Source organism: Corapipo altera, unplaced genomic scaffold (genome assembly GCF_003945725.1).
Source record: "Corapipo altera isolate COAL_440 unplaced genomic scaffold, ASM394572v1 1b, whole genome shotgun sequence".
Lineage (NCBI taxonomy): Eukaryota > Metazoa > Chordata > Aves > Passeriformes > Pipridae > Corapipo > Corapipo altera.
Genome location: NW_020884881.1, coordinates 11,332,675 through 11,352,436, shown reverse-complemented (window position 1 = coordinate 11,352,436; position 19,762 = coordinate 11,332,675). Strand labels below are relative to the sequence as shown.

General features: G+C 35.9%; 1 protein-coding gene across 14 annotated transcripts in view; it reads left to right on the top strand.

Annotated features, from left to right (window-relative positions):
* Positions 1 to 19,762, top strand: part of MAGI2 (membrane associated guanylate kinase, WW and PDZ domain containing 2) — a 721,543-nt gene that overhangs the window by 623,932 nt on the left and 77,849 nt on the right. For 12 of the 14 annotated variants that reach the window (XM_027639978.1, XM_027639969.1, XM_027639971.1 and 9 more), the window contains 2 exons: positions 6,290 to 6,321; positions 10,658 to 10,847. In XM_027639978.1, coding sequence (XP_027495779.1) covers positions 6,290 to 6,321; positions 10,658 to 10,847 — 222 coding nt within the window. The remainder of the gene's footprint in view (positions 1 to 6,289; positions 6,322 to 10,657; positions 10,848 to 19,762) is intronic. The other 2 variants (XM_027639968.1, XM_027639970.1) reach the window with 1 other exon arrangement.

The window sequence follows — 19,762 nt, the reverse complement described above, 5'->3', positions numbered from 1 at the left end:
AACATAAAGCAAAATGCCACCACAAGCTGCTATTGAGGATCAGTTTGTACCATGGTGAGTCTTTTTTGGGGGAAAAACTGGTTTTAGTAGCATCTGAGTATCTGTATATTGCCATAAAGAAGACAGATGTATTTCACAGTTTTATTAATCTGAACCTGCATTTGATGTAACAACTGATGACTGTAACCAGCCTTCATCTCAGTGCAGCACAGTACTATATCAGTTACTTGCCATGCCACTAGTGTGTAGCATTCTGCAAGGGAAAAGGCACTGGGTCTAACCATATGGAATGTTGTGGGCCTGATCAAAGATGATGGGTCATGCATCTCACTCTGATGTGGGATGTGTTGATTTTTGACCCATTGCATCAGGTGCCATCCCAGCTAAAGACCAAATGGATCCTCCACAGCATGGCACCGTCACTCTGAAGGACAGCTGACAGCAGGACTAGCTAACTATGCTTGAAGAGCTAGAGCTCCCAGTCTTCTTACACCTACTCTTTATTTCAAGGTAAATCAACTTTTTGTTGTTGCTAGAGTAAGAGCTCAATACTTAGAGCTGTTTGAAAAGGATGGACCTCTGAAAAAATATTGTGTGATAATGATTGATTGTATTAGAAATTGAACTGCTAATTGCTATTCCCTCTATATCATCTGATATTTTAAATATGACACAATCAATTGAAACTTTTTATCACCTGCTTGTTTTCATAAGTATTATTTCCATTTATTTTAATTCATTGTTTCCTTTTAGATTTTGTTTACTACAGTATATAAATTAATTGAATTTACTTGTTCTCATTGATCATGTTTCTTTTCCATAAAAGAGGAAAATATTAGAAGAGTAATTGAATTAATGTTATATATTTGTTCTATGTACACATTCAAAAAAAATTACCTCTCCTGCAAGTATTTTTGGAATTTTAGCTGTAGGATGTTTTGAATCTTACTGAGTTAGCCCGATTAGCTTTAGTTCTGTGTACCCAACCTGACCACACTTAGCATAGCTCAATAAAACATATAGAGGGAGAAGCCAGGTGTTACATGAATGGTAAGAAACAGTTCTCTGCATCCTCCTAGTAGAGTACACCTGAGTCTGAACTCTCAGAGAAGTTCTCCAGTGTTACATCCCTTTGAAATTAATGAGTATTTGACACCTTTGGAACTGAGACCCCAGTGTAGAAAACTGATAGACATCTCGGAGATCCCAGTAAGAGTAAGAAAAAAAGCACAGGAAAAGAAAAATCTACTGTTACAGTAAATTTTTAGAGTAACTTTTCTAGAAAGGCAAACTTTTGCTGAAGTGTTTTCACATGGATGTTGATAAGGTGTCCATGGAGTCAGTTAATGCTCTGAGTGCTCGTCAGCCATCTGTTCAGTGACTTCCAAGCATTTAGGAAGGAGAAGGGTCTGTGCAGTGCTTAGGACAGCTTTGCTCGGGGAGACATATGCAACAAGGATACTAAAGCACAAAAAAACAAAAAACAAACAAACAAACAAAAAACAAACAAATGAACGAACAAGAAGCCAAGAGAAAGCTAATGGGCTTTCACCCATTAAAAGTGAAAGTGCGACAAGTGGTGTGGAGGGATGTTGACTTGCCCTGAACATTGCTTTAGATTAAAAAGCTTTATCTTTGATGCTGTTGAGTTCCTCCCTGCAGCACTACCACACACCATCACTGCAGAAATCAAACTGTTCCCAGGCTTCAGTTTAATTATACATACACATCTGCCACAGAGGTGAACATCATTAAAAGTTCTAAGACTTAGCAATAGCTACATTAGTTGCTTATGATTTTGCAAAGTGTGAAGAACTTTTCCAGTAATCAATACAAAATACTGAGAATAACGAAGATGGAGCTGTAGCAAAAAGCAAAAAGCATCCATCTGTAGCAGCAGACTAATAATCGAAGGCTGGTTTTATATTCCTGACATTATGGAATATGCCAAATTCAGGATTTTTACTGGAAAAAAAAAAGGGGAAACAAATCAAGACTGTCTTGCAAATGCTCTAAGTCCTGTTTGATACGTTAGTTTTAGAAAACTGAACTTTTCAACAACAAATCCTGGCTAAAGTGTAAGGCACATGATATCTGTAAGCATATTTTACAACAAAAGTATACTTAAATTTGGATATAAGAAGGAATAGATACAACGAGTGTGATGTGATTTGTCTTTTGTTACAGGATATCTTCATCAAAAAGGAGAAGTACAATAAAATGAAGCTGGAATTTGCCTTGATCTGGGGAAAAAAGTTTTTTTCACTCTAATATATTTGAATCCTAAATCTTTTTTCGGTTCTCAGTGATTTTTAGTAAAGTCACAATGTAGAAACCATCACAGCTCTGATTTCCAGGGAAGCTCATTTTGGAAGGTGGTAAATACAACTTACAATGCAATGTAAAAAATAAGTTTTCTAGCACTAGTTTATGAGGAAATGTAATTCTGATTTTTAAAAAACATATGGTTGCTACTGTACCTCAGTTTATCTATTTAAAATTAAACAATTAAAATTTCAATATGTGTTGGCTGTACCTTATTGCAGTTTAAATGGCCAACACTGAATAAGAAGTAATTATATTGGGGAAACACTAATTTTGCAGAAGCAGATGAGGTTATGTATTTTGTCTCACATGCTTACATGTTGCCACAGTGTTTTCCAGCTAGCACATGGCTGAATGGTGGTGGTTGCTCTTTAAGCCAGTAACCCTGCTCTCCTTTCCAAAACTAATGCAGGCCTGTACTGACTGTCTTTACAGGGAATGTTAATAAAGAATTATTTAAAACTAGTAGGAAGATACAGGAGTCTTCAGAAAGTGGGCTAGAGCTTATGTAGTGAAGCTGCTGCAAGAAGGGATGGCCGTCAGGCACATGGGTGAGCAGAAAGCCACTCATGGTAAGAACAGGCTGCATGAAGGATTTATAAGTGGATCTTAGCTGAATATTATTATTTCAGATTTTAAAAGTGTATGTGGATATGGAGGTGAGGAGTGTTTATATGTATATAATATTTTCAGACAGAGTATCTTAAAGATACTCTATAGATACTCTATACTCTTCTGTAGAAGGCATAGGAAGTTGGACAGTAGGGGTTTGGGAGTTTGGGGAGGGAGAAGTTGAAATGTGGAAGTGGGATGAGGTTGTCAGACCTTATCCAGTATATGTAACTAATTAGATGTGAGTTGATTAGAAGGCTGAGCAGCACTAGTACAGTGTTAGTACTCAACAATTGAAAGCTGCACTTTGGAGAACAAATTTCAGTCCTGTTGATAAATCAGTATCAGTATACAAACTGATGCCAATCTGGTAACAGCTGTCATTCATGTGGAATCCCACTGTCTCTGGTGGGGAATACAGTGTGTAAGGAGCACCAGGAAGTCAAGGGAACATGGGGTGTTGTGAAGTGGGGTCAAACTAAGTGAAAGTCCACTGCTTCTCACTGCCAGCTGTAGAAGTGGCTGCAGAAGGCCAACGCTGTTGAGTATGCACTGAATACACATTATTAAGAGACATTCTTAATAATTTTAAGCCTTAACTTTCTTAATGTAGAGAATTTGGTCTCATACTTATGCAGAGCACTGTTTAAAAGTGAAAGTTAGAAGGGTGCATGCAGTTTACACAGGAAGGTGCGTTTTGCTTTTATGCCTCTTCGTGTGGAGTTTCTGTTACACTTACAATGTGCTACAGATGCATTATACTCTTGAATTCATGAATTTGTAGCAATGGTTGCATGTGCTTAAATACCAGTGATAATTCTGGATGTTTGAAACATTATCCATAATCAGTCTCATATTAAATAACTGATAATGCCATATATTTTGTAAAAGTCAGTTTTGTTTATATTGGGAAAAAGGATGTTTATTTCAGCTGAGAATGCAGATCTTATGTGAAGCAATATTAAAATCTCCAAGAAATACATGAAAGATATAACTTATAGTTTGCTGTATGAAACTAGGCCTTTACCTGTTTAACCTAACACCTAGTCTTTGACAGAGGTGAGAGACTATCTCATCTTACATGAGGTCTAGGTGTAACAGCTGAATTTAAATCTGAAGAATGGATTTTAATATTCTTTCCAAGGTTTGTTACCTTTAGAGATTTTTGCTGCTGTAACATGCTTTTGTACATATATGGATCTCCAATTTTTTTTTTTTAAATCTTTCTTTGGATCTTTTACTTCTCTGGCATCCTATATATGTTAGTTTTTTCAACATAATTTCATGCTGTGTGAATAAATATTGCTTTTTATTTGTTTTGAGTGTAGATGTTGTCATTTGTATGTTGCAGTTTGTGCCCATAACCTCCAAGCTACATATAAGTCCACATTCTCTTTGTTTAGGGGAATAATTTAATTCTTTTTAATTGAGGATTTTTAAAAAAAATCTTCACTTGATGTATCTGTCATTTTTATTTGATTTATAAATAATTATTGTATTTTTAATTGATAGTAAATTTTTTCTGATAACTCCAGCATAACCTATTTTTAGATGGAGATAGTAAATAAATAGGTAAAAAATTACCTTTCAGTTTAACTGGTAGTAATTTTTTCTGACAAGAAGTTATGAGCAGTGCACCAGTACCAGTAGTAGAGAGTATTGGATCTACCAATATGTTCTGAACAACAAATCAGGATAGTAAGTTGATTTGGGCAAGCCTCAAGTCTTATATTTAGCTCTGAAAGGAAAAGTACTTTTTAGATTTCACTCTTATTAGCTGTATAGAAATATAACAGGTAATAAAAAGGTAGCCATCTGCCATCCAATAAGTTATTACATAAGTTTCTGCTACAGAATCTTTAATACTGAAAGTGATGTAGCCAGGCCAATCAAGGATGCCTGTTACCTCAGCTTGAATTTGCAGATGGAAAGTGTTCTGTCTACTTGTTAATATAGCAGTTTTTATCCAGGCACCATAGAGTCAGTAAACATAAACTTCCCCAGGATTACTTTTTCCAATATACTTTTTTCCTTTTTAAAAGCACTATCAGCCTATAAATCAGGATTACTGAAGAGCCAGTGTTTCGCTACAAGTGACTCAAGTGCTTTTACAGTGCAAGATATTTCAGTTGAAATGAATTAGGTATCGTGGCAGAAAAAATTACCTCATTACCACAGAATTCTAGGAACCTTAAATACTGTGTACAAATAAAATTCCTGTTACGATATGTCTGTAACAAAATATTACTCTAGTGCTCTCATGATTTTAATTTTCTTTCTAAACTCACCTTAGAAAAATAAATAATAAAGTCAGTACTACTCTTCCAGCTGAATTCATTTTTTGAGTGAAAGAGCAGTCTTCCTATTAGATATCTCGGTTTAAACCCAATTTCTGTTTCTGACAAAACAAATGAACTCTTTCTCGTTAGCTTTTAATCTTACCTAGGAAGATCCACTGAGGTTTTTTTTAACCTGCTATTAAACTGAGAATGAGTTTTTTAATGAAAGATATGCTGAAAGCTGGTATTTTAAAAAGTGTGTTCTAATATCCTTTGAAATGCTTCTTTTTATTTCATACTTATAAGGTTTTTAATGTTATGCTGCATAAGATAAAAACAGTGTTTGCAATGTGTGTTTCAAATTATCTCATATGAAAAAGACATATCCAGATTTTTAAACATTTATAAGCTATGATAGTTGAAATTCAGGGAAGTCATCGAAGCAAATTATCAGTCAGCCAATAACTAAGGAAAAAGAGATAAATACTTGTGTAAAAGAGGTAGCCATGTCTGACCATTTGCTAACTATGACCAAAAACCAGGACAGTAATAAAACAAGTAATCCTCCCAAGACTTGGCCACTTTATCTAGACTGACGAAGCAGTTATTTTTCTCCAGGCTTTTCTTCTAAAAAAATCTCTTGTATTATTAGGTTTTGTTGATGGGATGTTCTGAATGCTTCTTCCTAAAGGTGCGACTGCATTTGACACATCAATACCAGGTCATTTGGTGTCTTATCCAATGTCCAGCAAGACATTTGGAAGTCCTTTTGCTTAGTTCTTTTAATTTCAACCTAATCCCATGCTGTTTGTAAAGTATGGCAATGATCTCAATAGCTCCACTTGCATATATATATATATATGTATGTGTGTGTATATATATATATATTTCTATGTATTTTTTCTTAGAAATTATCCCTTGTGTTTTGTGTTTTCACCCCTTGTGTGTAGAGAATTTTCATATCTATCAATATTATCTGCAGACCTGAATGAGAATGGGAGCATAGACACCACTTAGCCTCCACTCTTCATGCACCAGAAAAAGCTGCTAACATTATTTTTTGTTTATTTCAGGTTTCTTTTCTCCATGGAAAACTCCAAAGCCTGTAAGTTCCTTTTCAAAATTATACGCATTGAGTTCATAAGATGACAGTCATTCAAGGCAAATTTCTGTAGACTTTCGTCTAACCCTCCTGTTCCCAGCTCATGAGATGCTTCTCAGCAGTACCCCTGGTGACACAGAGTGGCCTCACTGGTAAGCTCTGAAGGTCTGTTGCCTTGGAGTCTGCCAGCAGCGGTCTGGAGAAAGGAACACCTCAGTGTTAAGAAGGATGTCAAAAACCAGAAATGCAGTGGCTTAAGAATAAGGGGTCTGGAGGAGAAGGCAGCAGAAGTTTACAAATTCTTTTAGATTAACAACTTGCACTTTTTCTGGTTTACAAGTGGCTTGAGTTTAACATCCTCAAAGTTATTGTTATTCTTTCTTGCGCAGTAGATCTAGAGGTGCAAATAGTCGAGAGCTTGGACTAGATAACTTACTGAGGTGCCTTCTAATCAACTTTTCTGTGTTTCTATGATTTTGGCATTAAAACCCGAGGTATAAATACTTTTCCTCATGTAAGACTGTAAGCAATGGTTGTATAAATTCTGTTGACACCACATTATATAATTTTTTGAAGTTGTGACAACATTCACAGTATAAAAAGAAATCATAGGCTACTATTTTTGGTTGTCTGGTTTGTTTTATTTTTGTGGGGGTTTGTTTGGTTTTGTTGTTTGTTTTTTTTAATTTGGCTTTTTTATTGAGATTGTACAGACCTTAAAGAGTGCTTAACGCTTATAAGAAGTGTGTAGAGGGAAATAGAGACCTGACTGTGCCTGAAGGCTTCTAAGAGCAATAGGAATAACAATAGCAATGTCTTTTGAAGGACTTACAGCTTTCTTATTGAAGGGCAGGCAGGGGAAGTATGTTGAATCTGAACAACTTCACATACTCTCATATTGGGTCATGGTATGCTTAATGTATACCAAAATAATTTTTGTAGCCTGTCAAATACAAATAGCAATTAATCAGCTGATGTAACTCCATCAGACTACTTCAGCTTGTGGTGCTTTTGATATAAAAGCCTAGGGGATGTATGCAATACATTGGAATAAGTATTGCATAAGTTGCTTTATCCATCTATGTAGCAGGACATTTGTGAAAGTAAATCAGACTATTGAGGGCTAACTTGTTCTCACCAGTTCACAGTTCCTGTCTGACTGGGGCGTTCAACTTTTAATCTTCGGTAAAAAGTGAGAAAATAGAGAACTTGGAGCTTACTTGTTAAAGATCCACTTTCAAAGACCTCCTATTGTCCATACTTAACTTATTTATGCACACGTCAAATATATAAATATCAGCATATTATTGATGATTGTCTGCACAGTTTTGTTATATAAACAGTATAGTAGTTCATGTTTGAGTAGCACTTGCCAATAATCAGAATCTAGAGAAACAACCTAAGTGATGCAGTTTTTCTGCATGGTCTGAGGAAACCAGGGATCACAGAATAATGTAACACCATTTATGAAGGTACTGTACATGAGTGAAGGCTAACTGTTCACAGCTACTCTATTTTAGGGTACTCTCAGCAAGAGATTTTACAAATGATTAACCAAGTTAAGGTCATATACATTCTTTTGTCTGTCACCATTTTTAACTAGAGGAATAGTCTGACATGAATTTGTAGTGTCCAAGACATGAAGATAAGATTGAAACCAAGTACCCCTGCAGCACTCAGTGTCTGCAGACAGTCTGAAGCAGTAAGGCCAGCATAGGAGGTTTAGAAATTCTCCCCAGCACCACAGCTCAGACCTGTAGCTGTGTAACAGCAAAGACAGAGTAATCTGGGCTGACAGATATTTCCTGTGGTTCTTATGTACAGAGTCCATATATTACATATGTATGTCATATGATTAGTACAAAATGACTGTGAGCAGTGTCACCAAACCATTACCCCAACTTTATTTGGTGCCCTGCACTCAATACCATGCCTATTCTCTGTGAGCTGTCTTCATCTGTGAGCTGACATTATGATAACTCACAGAACACTATGTGACTATTTAACTAGTTGATATGGGTTTGGGAGATATAATTCCCCTTGTTTATCTGCTTATGTAACTGGTTATATTAGAAGTATTACCTGCAACTAAGAATGTTTTGCTCAGTTTTCAACTGCACACTCAAAGATATAAAACTAACCAGCAAGCAATAATTAGGCGTATGGGACCCAGTAGCGTTTTGCCAACTGATCTGCAGTTTCCTGTCCTTTCTCCAGGGAAAAGTTTGGTCATCAAAGATAATTGTATTTTCCTTTCTCATTTTAAAATTTTTTTAAAAATATTTTAATTTTATTCAGTTTCACATTTTGAAAGAGGTAAATGATCTATTTTGCCAACACTGTCCAAGAAATCAGGAAACTTTCGCTTCTATATACACTTCTATATAGGCCCTTCTATATAGGGCCCCACATCTCTTTCTGTTCCATAGCAATAAGGTAGATAGTTTGATTTCAGTGACTTGTATTGTGGTTTTTTTGGTTCCTAACTGAAGGTAAACCCCAAACATATTTCTCCAGTAATTTCCGTGATCATAAGGAACTTGAATTGAACCCAGTTCTCCTTTCCTGCTTAGACATAGGGGTCATAATCAGTTTTGTTTCTGCAGACCTATGAATTTACATTTCCATAATGCAATTATATACTGAATATATGCTTATACATACCAGATATAATTTCTTGAGGGCTATCAGAAGTAGTACTCTGACATTCATGTAACTTACCACAGAGACTAATTTACACAAAATAGAGGATAAATTTATCTTGGTATAAAGGGTACCTGAAGGTACCCAAGGTACTTTCCTGTACCTAAGCTATTTCAATGGCAACTCAAGTATTTCCATATGTCACTGTATTGCACAGGATCTACATACCTATGGTGCCCTCATATCAAATCCTAGTTGCATCTTTTGTACCTTGCTGAAAATAAATGTGTCTTCCTTGAACAACATAGCAAGTATTGAATACAGTATTCCATATCTTCATAATTAGTACTTAACAGATTAATACTTTCATTTCTCAACTTAAATATCACATCCAAGACTTACTAGTGTGTGAGAGTCATCCTGTGATTGACTGAGGTACCTGGATATTTCTTTTCTTCATTGTTCCAAATGAGCCAGCCCTACTTACTGCTGAAACTCTGACAGAAGCACAGCTGTAATTATAACACTGCTCTGTAAAAGAATGAGGTCCTCAGCAATTTAAAATGGCCAATATCCGTAATCTGTTCATTCTTAAGTATGAACCTAAGAAGGTCAGTTCACCTGGGATATGCAGCATTACACTTACTCAGCATGTTAAACATCTGTAGTCCACACATGAACTATTCTGATGTAGTTAATCATCAGAATAGAGAGCAAAGCCTACCTGCTGAGCCAAACAGCTTCTGAAACCAAGGAGCTAAAGACTAACGATAATCACAGAATTTGTAGACCAAGCTTACTCTAAACCTGCAATCATCTTTGATAAGGCTCTGCTGATACAACAATAGACATCAGTGGAATTTAGTTACAGTTCAGTTTGTTTCAACGAGGCATTTTCTTGTGTAATTAACACAAGATTATATGTGAGAACACACTGGTCAGGAGGCTTTATCATCCTTGTCCTCAAGAGAAGTCAAATACTCATTTCCTGGGATAAAAATTTGTGTTTTGTTTAACTTAGCCTCTTCAAATAAGTTCGCTAATGCATTTTAATTAGTAGACAACTTCTTCAAAAATAAAAATGCAGATCCTCAAGCCTTCTTTTGCACAGACTTTCATATCTTCAGGCTTGATGTACTTGTGAGTGCTGAAGACAGTCTTGGAAAAAGCATGGATTGAGGTGTCTTTCATGCACAGACAATACACTGCTGTGTACTTCTTTCCTGTGAATGGTCTGGAAGAGTTGAAAGCTTTATCCTGTGCTTAGAAACTTGGTTGGATGATGCCAATTTAGTTTTTGATATAAGAAAGGAATAGTAAGAAACAGTAAGAAATGAAAAAGACTGTATCAAACTAATGCTCACTTTTTTCTCACTGTGTTCTGTATTTTAGCACTGAACACTAGATGCTCAAGTACCTGCTGTAATAATTTTCTCTTTGGTTTTTATTTTCTTTTTGTTTTGGTTTGGGCTGGGTTTTTTTTAATTTTCAGTTGAAGCTGTAAATTCTGCTCACAGTTGCAGTAATCTACTTCCCCTGGGCAGGTAGCTATTTTCATGCATTCTCAGGAGATACAGCATTAAGATGATTCAGTTGCTACCCAGTCTGGCCCTTCTCTGTTAAGGGCTTTGTCTCATTGTGGAAGTCACAGTTTTTGCAAACCCTCATCTTTATTCTCCATATGTTTTTATTCCAGATGATGGAACGATGGGAGAATCAAGGCAGCCCTCAAACAAGTGTGTCCGCTCCAGCAATGCCACAGAATATTCCCTATCCACCCGCTCTTCACAGGAGTTCATTTCCTGATTCAACAGAGGCCTTTGATCCAAGAAAACCTGACCCATATGAGCTCTATGAGAAATCAAGAGCTATTTATGAAAGTAGGCGTAAGTGAAAATCCTGCTGACCATTTAGTATTTTAAGCTTTTGCCTATGAGTGTGTCACTGCTGACATAATTTTCTGTAATTATCTTTTGTAATTTAAAGAAAGAAGCTATAAACCCGGTAAATAGAGGCCATTATAAGTGATTCAAAAACTCTACACTTACATATTTTCCCAGCTCTGTCCTAGATTCTGGTGTTTGACTTTCATAGTGTATTTTTCTTATATTTTTACTGTCCTCATTTTGACTGTTAAATCCTTAGTGAAGCACAGTATATGTGCCATCATGTTTTACTGTGCTATTTTTCTTCATAGTTAACCAATAGGAAGATGTGAATTTATCAAGGAAAAAACAGTTTCACTTATTTTCTCTTCAAAGAGAAGTTTTTTAGAGAAATTTCAAGTGTATTTCTTTTTATAATAATGTCTTTGTCAAGTTTTCATATTATCATTGGTGGTTTGAAAGTAACCCCTACCACCAAGTACTATTTGAAGACCTATACAAAACAATACTGAGCCATCAAGATTTCCATCTTGATTTAATTTCTCATGTTTTTGAGAAATATATCACATATTTTTCACAACAAGGGCATTTATTCCTTTCTTAAAGAACATTTTAACTAAAAACATTGTTCTAAATTGTCTGGAGCTTTTGTACTTACTTATTAAGATAATTTCTTAAAAATAGCTTATTATTTTACTGAAAGCTTTTTCATTATAGTCATTACTTGCACATACCACCTTTCAAATCATTTTATAAATTACTTGAGCCTATAGATCAAATTATGTTATAGATTACACATAAAATATTCCAGCTGATCCAGACTAGCCCATTAATATTAGTTGAGCCCAGAGGTCTGGAATGTACAAATGTCTCCAGCATGCAAAGGGATAGTCTAAAGGAAATAATTATTGTCCCAAACACTGGTTTGATACCATTCTTACTTACCTTGGCCCTCTGCTGAAAATACACTTGGCTTCATATACTTCTTTAGGGAAAGGAAAACCCTTTGCAACCAGTCACTTCCCATATGGATAGCTTCTGAAGGTGAAGTACTTTAGCAAAAATCATTCAACAGAGTCAGAACCATCTTCTGTTGTTAGTCATCAAGCCAAGAGCACAGACTTGAAGCACATTGGAATTGAAACTCCGTTGAAACAAACATCTTTTTAAGACAATTAAGAAAAAGTCATCAATGCCACATATATATATGAGATACATATTCATACAACATCTTCAATCTCTAATATGAAGAGTTCTATATTAACAGAATTGCCTAAATATTAATGGAAACAAATAGGTTCGATCCATGTTTGCCCTCCATAAACCCATGGGAATATAGATCTGATGTCAACTACAAAGATTGGCTTACACCCCAGAAGGTTATATATTGCACCACAAGATATATTACAGTATTCAATAAAATAATTAAGTGATTCATTATTATTCTATGGGTCCCTTCTATGAGTTTTCTGAGCACTTCTTTGACCAATATGAACTCTAGTCTTTTACTGATATAATCTACTGTGTTCAGGAGCATATACTGCACCACAGGAAGAGCTTCCAACTTGTAGGTTGGAGTTATGCTAAAGCCTGTGTTTGAATGGTATAATTGCATTTGAAATCTCTCCAAGAGGTAACTGGAAATTGTAAGCGAGCCTTTTTCAACCAGCTATCTAGAATAATTAAAAATCATGAAGCTGTTAGGCCTAAAATAAGAAAGTGAGAGATGAAAAGCAAGACTGCAGTAATCACTCCTCCCAGACTTCCAGCAGTGTCCCATCTTCCAGCTAATCCTGAAAACTAAAATTTGTTCTCTTCTTACACCTATATCCCTTCAGCATTTTCTCAAAGCCTTGATTCCCAACCAGATCTTGTCTGTGATCATTCATATCCTTTAGTCATAAATAGCTGCCTCGAAAGACCTCTATTCTCCCCGACATTTTTCTTTCATGAATACCATAATCACACATCTTAGCAAATTCAATTTGTCAAGCCTTTGATTGCTTTTATTCTCTACATAGTGCTACTGTTTCCTGAAGAAAGAAACAACAGGGAGGAAATCCATTACTGAGTCAAGTAATTGTCATCTAATTTGAGTTTATAGGAGAGACAGTTTCAAGACAATAAAGTTTCCTACCATATGGCACTGTCAGGTTGGTTATCTTTGGTAAGAGCATACCCTAAATGTGCACAGCAAAAGTTCAGCTACTTCATTTTTTAAATACTTCTTATCTCAAAGCAAGTTTATCTTATCTCCTGGCAGGACCTTCTTTTCATCTTCATCTTCTAAAAATAGGGCAAAGAAGAGAACAATCATGACCTGGAAAATTCAGAAAGAAAGAGAGTGTTTCTCTTACAGTGAATCTCTGTAACTAAACAGTCCATTTTTGTACTGCTATGGCTCTGAATTTCTACAGATCCTTTTATTAGAGGGTCTCCCTGCAGTCAGCACTCACCAGGACCTCATCAAAGCCTCACCAGGACCTCATCAAAGCCTCCTGCTCCCCGATCAGGGAGTTAAGCAAGTTATGCATCACAGTGTAGTTCTGTGGGGAGCACAAGCGACGTGACTCAAAGCAGAGCAAGAACTAGACTTGAGAATCCTGATTTACAGCTCATCCCTATCTAATGATAGCAAGAAAGAGACTTCAAGCAGGAAGTCTCAATGAAAAAGGATGATTTTCATTCTAGAGGAAATGTTTTTCCACCTAAGGAACATGAAGAACCTGCAATTTTTAATGATTACATATGAATTACAAAGGACTACTGCTTCTACAGGGGAAACAGTTTTATAGAGACAATCAAATGATACATTAGTACAAATCCAGAGTGCAACTCAATTTTGTAAGTCATAGCACCTGGAAAAATTGTTTGTCACAAGTTAGCTGTTACCCGTCAGCTCCTACCTCCTAGCTGTCACCTGCCTCTGCTGTCATCCATGAACTGTGTTCAAAGCTCTAAGTAGCCAAAAAAGGAACAAAAGGTGTTTCCAAGGACTGAGGAAGATTACCTCATCATCTAAAACAACTGCTTAAAAGCAAAAGAAGGGAAATTGTTTTCTGCTTGCTTTCTGTCCTGTGTCTCTCTGTCTCTGCTTTTTTTTTTTTTTTCTTGTTTAATTTTTTTCCTCTCTTCCCCCCTCCCCTCTTATTTCTTTTTCACGGTGAAGAGAACCTACCTAAGTTTCTGCTGTGACATTGTTTTGCTAAACTCAGAAACAGAGGAGAAAACCTGCTCAAATAACTGGATACTTTTTCCTTTTTTCCATCCAAATATTAATTCTAGGCAAATCCTTTAACTCCTTTCTCCTTAAGAAAACTATGAGATTGTAAGTGACAGTGTGACTCTCCTGATAACCATGGAAGTTAGGTACAGAAGCTAGAAAATGGAATATCAAATCAAGAATTTCCTATTAATGAAAAAAAATTATGACTTGATATGCAGCAGTTGTTACAGCTGTGACTGGAGCTCCATAGTTATCTCTGGGAGAACTCATTCTCTTGAATTTTACATTTTTGCCTTTATAAATTCTCCTTATCCTCTCTTATATTTTATATTGAACTCTGTTTATTGTAAATTCACAGTTTATAATAAACTTTGTTCAGAGGCCCCTGTAGGCAGATTTTAGTCAGACAGGAGACAGAAAGCTTTTGGGAATCATAATGCCATAATATTTCTCTAGTTGTAAAATGTATAAAAGAAATTTGGTTTTATATTCCTCTAAGGAAATCAGTAAAATAAAACATTTTTTACAGTGATTAGGTTACATTTGTCCTTCATTTAGTGTGGTAGCCAAGACTGGTAATGTGACACAGAAATGCCAGTAGGAAGAATGAGAAGCTGGTGATAAGCTCTCATTAAAAGTGAAATCTGAGCAATTACAGTTTCACCTTTAACTGGAAGCACAAAGGTTACTTTCTTCAAAATCTCCCATGTTATTTTGTCCTCTGACCACAGTATTGTGAATTTCCCAAGTCCCTTTCAAAACTGTCAGCTGTTTTATGCACTGCAATTTTGTTTGCTGCCAGAGATTTAGACAAACTGGAAAAGGACCAAAAAGTAAAGTTCACCAACAGCTGTGAAATATGTACATAGCAAATGTATTATCATCATTAGCCTCCATAAAAATAGGTGCTTTCTTATGCAGATTTATAAGTACACTTCTCTAAGGGTTACAGACAAACAGTCCAGTTCATATTCACAGGCTACCTTTCCTCTGGAGTGTCACTGCAGGTATTCAGCACAGGTATGCATTAAGGTAGGAAAAGTTTGTCAGACAGCATTATACTGACTCATAATGTGTAACTTTGAAAATATCAGTTTTGCAGAAAAATACTAAGGCAATCAAGATTTCCTAAATTTGATAATCATGGAAGATAAAAAAAAAATATTAGGTTTCCAGAACTGAATGCATTATCACCTGAGGGGTTCTATGGCCTAGTCTACAGAATTTTTCTGACAGTTGGCTGAAGAGCTACACAGTTACATTCTTAAAAACTGAAGGAAATTTTTCCCACAATTTTTACTACAATTTTTTTCAGACAGTATTTTCCTGACAAAAAAAAAAATTGCCTGTTAACAATTTTTCCCATTTTTGCTCATTTCTAGTCTAAAAAAATTCACATTTGTTTATGGTGCTTTAAAAAATATATGTATACATATGTGTGCAGATGTATATATACATTGAACTATGATGGCATGAGATACATAGTATTCTGAAGTATCATATAAAGGGGGGTTTTGTATGGGTAAAGGGTTTGGGACTATAAGTTAGAAAATCAGGTTCTAGGTTCAAATCTTCCTTGAGCTCAGTTTACGATATCTTTACTATTTCTATTCACCACTTAGTGCCCTTTATGTCAGTAAGTCCTACCTGCCTTCACTTAGTAAACAAAAGTATTGGAAATTGCTAATTAAGATGTATTATCATCAAACTACTTCTTGATCTAGAGTATGAGCAACTGAGTTATAAGAAGGTAATTTCTCAAAGCAATTGTCAAACAGCCCATGTTGGTGTTTTCTTTGCATCTATTGCTACCCCAAACATAGAAAAAGTCTAAGAACTTATATTACTAAATGAATGTAATCCGTTCTTTTTAATAAGAAATCATACATAATGAAAGGAGAGGAAATTTATCAGTCCAATGTCAAATAGTTTTGTATTGTTTGTCACTGAACAAAGAGTTACTCGCCATGACAAAATGGATTTGTTGCTTACAAGAATTGACAGTGAAACCCAAAGCATTTTCAAACAGAATTATGAGTTTATCATCATCACAGTACCATGGATGTAAAATGGTTTGATTGCTGGATTGCAAAGTAGGTTCCAAGTGACCTCTGCTAATGTGAAGTGTCAGTTTTACAGCTGATGACAGTATTAAAGATGTAGTATTCCTTTCTCTTGAACAATTTACACTTTACTAAAAGATATACAAATAGATTTTGATCTGCAAAGTGGCAGGGTGTACTTAGGAAGTCAAAGTAATAATTTAAGAAAACTGACTTGCAGGCATTCAGGAGTTGGCCACAGGTGCATGAGACAAATGGGTTCCGCATTGTCTGTGTACTGTGTCAAACTGCTGCTTGCTCAGTGCTGGAAAGGACATTGCAGCATGATCACATTCATTCTTCTCATTTTTGAAACTCCTGTTTACCTAAAAAGCATGGCTAGTACTGAGATGCTGAAATATAAATGTACCCTAGTGCTAGTTTTGTTCCATGGGTTTAGTATTCAACAAAGTCTGATCTAGAAAATAACAGAGAACGGAAAATAAATATTATCATCCCTATCTTTCATAATTCTCCCTCCAGAGAATATCCTTGTGTCATGTTGTGGGTGAATTGTGTTCCTATGGCTCTATCTTGACAGCAAAGAAACCTGCTATTTTCACCATTGATTTCATTTAAATCAGAATTGTGTCCCAGGTGTTGTCTATTGCTTATCTCTTTTCACAAATATTTTGCAGTTTTCAAACTATGAGTGTAATTTATTTTACACTAAACGTGCAGATGTACAAGCTTTTTACTATGCTATCTTCTAATAGTAAAATTAATCTTGGCTTTGCTTTCATCACAGAATGGTTATCAGAATGATTTGGGTTGGAAGGGACTTAAAGATCATCTGCTTCCTACCCCCAAATCTTGATGTATAGCAAGATTCTTCAAAATGCACAGCTGCATCCTCGTTCTCCAGAGCACACAGCCGTCCCTATGGTGGAGATTTATTTTGGTTACAGTTATACACAAGTAGCAATTAAGAAGAATAATTCTTAGTTTTACTTTCCCAGTTCTTGTTTCTAGGACAGGTTAGCTGAACTAAAAAAAAAAAAAATGAAATCAGCAAAATTACTGAGTATTTTATTATTCATTCAAGCTTACTTTATAATTATTTCATTGCTATTTCACATGAAAGGCTACAACTACTCATGGCAATGCAGCTGCAGAAGTTCAACCAGAAGGGTTTCATATGGAGAATACAGAAATCTTATGCCATCATTTTAAAACTTTCTACACTTTGAATGCTTGTTCATGGTGGCAGTGTTGGACAGTCTCATCTCTTTGTCCTGACCTCTCCAAAATTGCCTTCTGCTACCTCATTTCCTGCGAGGTGGAGGCAGGATGGTTAACATATTAGAAAAATTTCTATTAAAAGTTTAGAAAATGTCAAAATTAATTTAGTAACAAATAAATGGAAGGTTTCAAATTGCCTTCTGTAAAAGTTAGTTTCCTATAAAAACTAATTGACAGATTTTTATAAAACAAAGCTTGCTAGAGTCTCTCAGTATTCTGTTAAAATTACCAGTTCAATCAGTTTGTTTTTAGCAGATAGAAGACATGAGGATAGCTGAGTAGCAGGACCAGCAGTCCTTCCTCTTCACTTGGAACTTGCTTTTCTGTAGAGCCTTTGAACACAGAACTATGTGAGTTTTGAAAAAAAAATATTTATCTCTGCATTTGAAATGTGGAGACCTTGCTAATTCAGTCCCTTCTTATATGCTAAATGTTCTACACAGATCTTTCCTCTTTTGAAGTTTTCTGCTAGTTGCCAACAGCTTGGCTTGTCATGTGAGTGCAGCTCTCTAGAGTTTATATTCTCTTTTTCAAAGTAAAATAATTATGTCAGTGACATAATCACAATTATCCTGTACTGCACAGAGACCCATACTGCTGACAGCAGATTCTTCCTAAAATGAACATTGCTTTGTGTTTACCAAAAACGCAAGTCTGCACTTAGGTTTACCTTTCTGGTGATCATACATTTAAAAGCTTTAAGGTTTGATTCAATGTCTTCAGCATAGCACAGTTCCAAGTTTTGTGTGTGTGAAGTCCTGCACTACAATGAGAACACATGCTAGATGCTGAATGCTTGATTACAAGATGATAATTAACTCTATTCATGAAACTCTACATGAAGCTCTGCAAGGCAGAGAACAAAAGCCATAACACACTTCATCAGATTAGCTTTGAAGGAAACTACCTCATTGACAGGCACTTTTGCTTGATCACAGACAATAGTTCACAAAAAAAGTCACTGCTAACTTATTTAAAAAATACGGCTGTATGTCTTGACAGAGCAAGTCGTTCCCTAATTTGTCACAGTTTGAGCATGATGGTGTTTCTTTCACTTTGCTACTTGAGGCCAATTCTGGGGGATATTAGGAAGTCTGCAAGCAGAAATGGAAACACAGAATGCACCAATCTCACAGCAGCTCCAAAGAGCAATTCTAGCTGAGTGACCAAGAGAAAAAGCTTATGTCCTTTCAAAACTAAAAGCTTATGGAGACTACCAAGATAAAATTGCTTTCTGTACATTAAAATCATTCTGTCTCTTTTAAGAATTCCATTAAAATCTTGAAAGGTTGTGAGTAAAAAAATCATTTCTCCAAGTCTGCAGTGGAGCAGCATCAGTTTCAAAGGGTTTGTTTTTTTTTTCAGGAGTTGTTCTGGTGGAATATTTTACATTTAGATAGCACCTCTCACCTGAAGGATCCCAAATCGCTGTACAAAATCTGAAGCATGTGAAGGAATTACCTCCATTAACCATCAAATTAAAGATGGGTAGCCACCTATAAACTAAAATAACACAGCCCACATGACACAACTCAGCTTAGAGGGGGAACACAAGTAGAACAGGAGCACCAAATCCAAGAGGAAGTTCCCATCCAGTGAACCTGAATTTGGTCAGGTCATGGCTGTTATATAAATATTCTTACCAAAAGAGTTGTAAGACTTTCAGTGGCTTCCATTTCCATTTCTGGGAAAATGTCTTTGCTCTGGAGCAACTAGTTCAGTATCGTCTCAAGTGGACTGTGAATTACTCAGCTGCTGCCATTACAGCCCATGTTGCCTTTAGGAAGCTGTCCACCAGAAAGCAGGTAGCTTTAGTCCAAATTCTTTCAAAGTGTTATGGAGCTTCCACAGAAGTATCTCACCACATACATTCACATATTTCCAGAAGACTTAGCCAAAATTGCTGGCCTACAATGCATTCTCTGGCTTCTTTCTGCCTGGAACTACCTACTTAGAATATTAAATCCACACTTGTCTTCCTTCTGTCTCAGAAAGATAATATTTACTCGTCACTGTTCTACAAATGCTGATTGAAACACCTTAGCCTGTTTATACCATGAAATATGCATGGTATGATACTCTGATTTAGAGTCACATGAATGCTTTAGTGCTTTATTTGCTCTTTTGTTGTGGGTAGGCCAATGGATAGCTACCTCTGGTTTGGAATGTTTTGCAATTCACTCTGGATGCTGCCAAGATAATGAAAAAGAAATTCTTGTTCAGAATGATGCAAAATCAGCAAAGGAAGCATGACTGAATGCAGCTAGGGACTCATTCCCGATTCCTCTAATGTGGGCAAAGTAATGTTATCTGAAAACAAAACAGTTATTTGCTGCATTTTGCCT